General features: G+C 41.2%; 1 protein-coding gene across 1 annotated transcript in view; it reads left to right on the plus strand.

Annotated features, from left to right (window-relative positions):
- CBX4 (chromobox 4) overlaps positions 1-3,068 on the plus strand; it is a 10,088-nt gene extending 7,020 nt beyond the window's left edge. Inside the window, exons 4-5 of the mRNA XM_018563871.1 lie at positions 71-137; positions 1,227-3,068. Of these exons, the coding sequence (XP_018419373.1) occupies positions 71-137; positions 1,227-2,501 (1,342 nt within the window). The 3' untranslated portion in view covers positions 2,502-3,068. The remainder of the gene's footprint in view (positions 1-70; positions 138-1,226) is intronic.
- The last annotated feature ends 375 nt before the right edge of the window (positions 3,069-3,443 follow it).

Below are 3,443 nucleotides of genomic sequence, written 5' to 3' on the forward strand. Positions count from 1 at the left end.
ACATGTTTTTAGCTCTGTTTTTATGCTTTAGTTTGATAACCCTAACTTTGCTGTCCTCGTTTTTATGTAGAGAACGACAAGAACAGATTATGGGGTACCGAAAACGTGGACCTAAACCAAAGCACCATATTCTGTCGGTAAGTTAAAGCTGAAGTTTAATCTGCTAATATTTTGCCTTCCCTGCTTCACTCATCAACATTTTAAAATTGTTTCAATTACATTGCATACATTTTTGTAGTCCTAGTGATGTCATCACTCAGTTTGTGTGCTTCTCTATGCTATTCAATTAGATCATGGCTGGTGGGATTGGCCAGCAGGGAGCTGTACATAACTTCCTGAAACCATCAGAGCACCTTGCCACAGTACTCCTCTCAAGAGCCATGAGGAAAGCAGTGGGCTGGCTCTTGGGAGGAGTTATGTAGATAATAAAATGCCTTGATGGGTGGATAGCAGTCGGGAGTAGTGGGAGTTCCTAGGCAGGCTGCATTTGGATGCAGAGGACCCTAGGTAACATCCACATGTGATACTGTGCCTCTAAGACTGAAATAACTGAATCCAGTGAATAAAAGGGGCAGTCCAGGGACAGTAGGGCCAGGGACAGAAAAGACTAGATGATGCTGCAAGTCCTCCATCCAGGAAATGAGTCTGTCTCTATCTGTCTTGCTGCAGCTACTAATACTAGCTATTAATTGTCATTATCTTATTCCCTTGTAAGATTCACTCTAGATGTCTGTAATTGTACTGATTTGTACATATAAAGAATGATTGCTACTGCCCATATTTTTCATAAAGGCCCTAAAGCTTGCTGAAAGTTGGCCTAAAACCTCCCAGAACTACACCTATTCTTTCTACCCTTATGGCCTAAACTTGGAAGAATTTAAAGAAGAACTCCAGCCAAAACTTTTATTAACCCTTGTAGGGTTAATAAACCACCGACAAAAAAGAGTTGTCAACTATTCTCATTATGGGCGGAGGGCACAGCAAGCAGTGGGCGGTTGCAATAGCAGTGCGATTGCAAAAAATTGTGTATGCAGTTTTATTCTGAAGTAAACTTTTTGTGTTTTTGAGGATGGTATTTATTTGGTTTTTAGTATCCAGTGTTAGTAGTTTCCCTAGTAAGTATGTTTGCTTGCTGACCAATTGCCTATTCTGTCATTTATTTCAAGAAAAAAAAAAGTATGTTTGCTTAAGTGGCTTGTAACTTGATGCTTTTTATTTTTTCACAGGTGCCGTCATTTGCCCGTCGTTCCAATGTCTTGAGTGGCCTTCAAGATACTACTGTGGCCAGCAATCCTAAGCTGGATATGGCATCTATAGCAAAGAGCCAGCCTTACCAATATCAGTTGAACAGTAAAAAACACCACCAATATCAGCCGTATGCAAGTGATCTCTCTGAAAAGCACCACTCAAGCAACAAAAGAAAATATTACTACCAACTGAATAGCAAGAAACATCATCATTACCAGCCAGACCCCAAGATGTATGACCAGTATCCCTCAGGGAAGGATTCTCAAAACTCTTCTGATCAAAGCAGACAAAGGGAGTCCTGGACTCAGAGCCGGCCTATGGAGTTGGAGGCTCCAGCAAAAAAAGGCATAGGGTTAGCTTTAAATGGCTTTGACAGAACTCTTTCTAGCGTTGCTCCTACCAGCACGGTTAAAGAAGTGTCTGGAAATGGAGTTGGAGGCAAAATGAAAATTGTGAAAAACAAAAATAAGAATGGGAGAATTGTCATAGTTATGAGTAAGTATATGGAGAACGGGATGCAGTCTGTGAAAATTAAGTCTGCAGAGGAGGATTGTGAAACTGAGCCTGGAAGGACAGTGGGCACAAAGGTCACCTGCAATGGTGACAGGACTTGTAACGTGGTTGAAGAAAAACAGGAGAGCTGGAAAAACAGAGTGGAGCCCAAAATCAGAATAAATGAGGATAAAGTCTGTGGAGACAGGAAGACCATTCCTCTTGCTGGCCTCCGGAGAACCTATTCTAACGCTGAATCTGTTCACAACCAGCCCTTGCCACTCACTACCAAGGAGGACATAACCACGTGGACAAAGGGAAGCAGTTTATCTTGTAATAAAGAGTCAACTAAGGATGTTGTATATATTAACCCTAGAAAGAGATGCTTGGCTGAGTTGGCAGATGTTGGAGATGCCTCCAAAAAGGTACTTACTTCACGAAGCGTTAGCGCTCCCGGTAGATTGGAGAACCAGGGTGGTCAGAGCATTCTGCCTGTTTCTCCACAAGAGCCAGACATTATTCTCTTAGACTCTGACTCAGATGAACCCATGGACTTGCGATGTGTGAAGTCCAGGTGTGACAGTCGCCAAGAAATCACCAACCATGCCGTTCAAGTGACTGAAGAATCCCAGGCCAGTGAACCAGATGACGCAAAGGAGGACCCAAGGACTGTATTCAAACCTTTTTTTGGAAATATTGTGATTACAGATGTAACGGCCAACTGTCTTACTGTTACTTTCAAGGAGTATATAACCGTTTGACCACGTTTTGGGGGAGAACTTGGAATGAATTATCATTCAGTGATAACGGCAGTTGGGAGAAATCCTGTTTGTTTTTTGTTAAAGCCTTTAAAATTTTGCAGCCTACTAAAGCACTTAATAGCTAAACGGCCTGTACGAGTGTTGTATCTGCAGGCTTTTTTTCCCCTGGTAAATGGAACCGTTGTCAATGATAACCATGTAAGTTGTATATTTATTAGTATTTATATGTGTAGATTCAAACAGGCTTTGCATTGTTAATAGCTATAATTTTTTGTGAAATGCAACTTTGATGTAACTATTTTGTTGCCAGAATTGACTAAGTCCACACTGATTATATCAAAGTTGTATATTTATGGTGTTTTGTTGATATGCAAAGACAAATTAAATCCAGAGCTGCTAATAGATTTATTTTTTTTTTTTTTTAATGCTAGCTGCTTGTATGTAAATATTTAACAAGGAAACGGTATGTAAGCAGCATGAGTTAGCCCTGGGCTTGTGTAGAAGTTTGTAGCCTTAGTTAGGTGCTAAATTATATTGTGCAATAATAAAATGAACCTGAATTATGAAGAGCTGTGGCAGCTGTCTTCAGTATTTGACTAGCAGGGTTGGATATAATAATTAGGTGGCCTGTACTGCTGCAAGGGGTTCCAAATGAAGGGCAGCATATGACCAGGACGGAAATGGATCTCCATTCCTCTGCTGATCACCTGGGTCTTTCAGTAGTGGGACTGCACCCCAATGCACCCCACACGTTTGGCAAAAAGCCAAACGTGTGGGTCTTTATTTACACTCCAAGTTCAATCCTCTTCACTACCTAGGAATATTGGGAAATTGTACTTCACCATCTTATGGGTGACTGCACAAAATAATGCCAAATGTTCTCCTCTGTTGTCAACCAACCCCTGGCTTGCTTGGACAATAAATGAGCAGATGCCCACTAAT

Source organism: Nanorana parkeri, unplaced genomic scaffold, assembly GCF_000935625.1.
Source record: "Nanorana parkeri isolate BGI_ZX_2015 unplaced genomic scaffold, ASM93562v1 scaffold706, whole genome shotgun sequence".
Taxonomy (NCBI): domain Eukaryota; kingdom Metazoa; phylum Chordata; class Amphibia; order Anura; family Dicroglossidae; genus Nanorana; species Nanorana parkeri.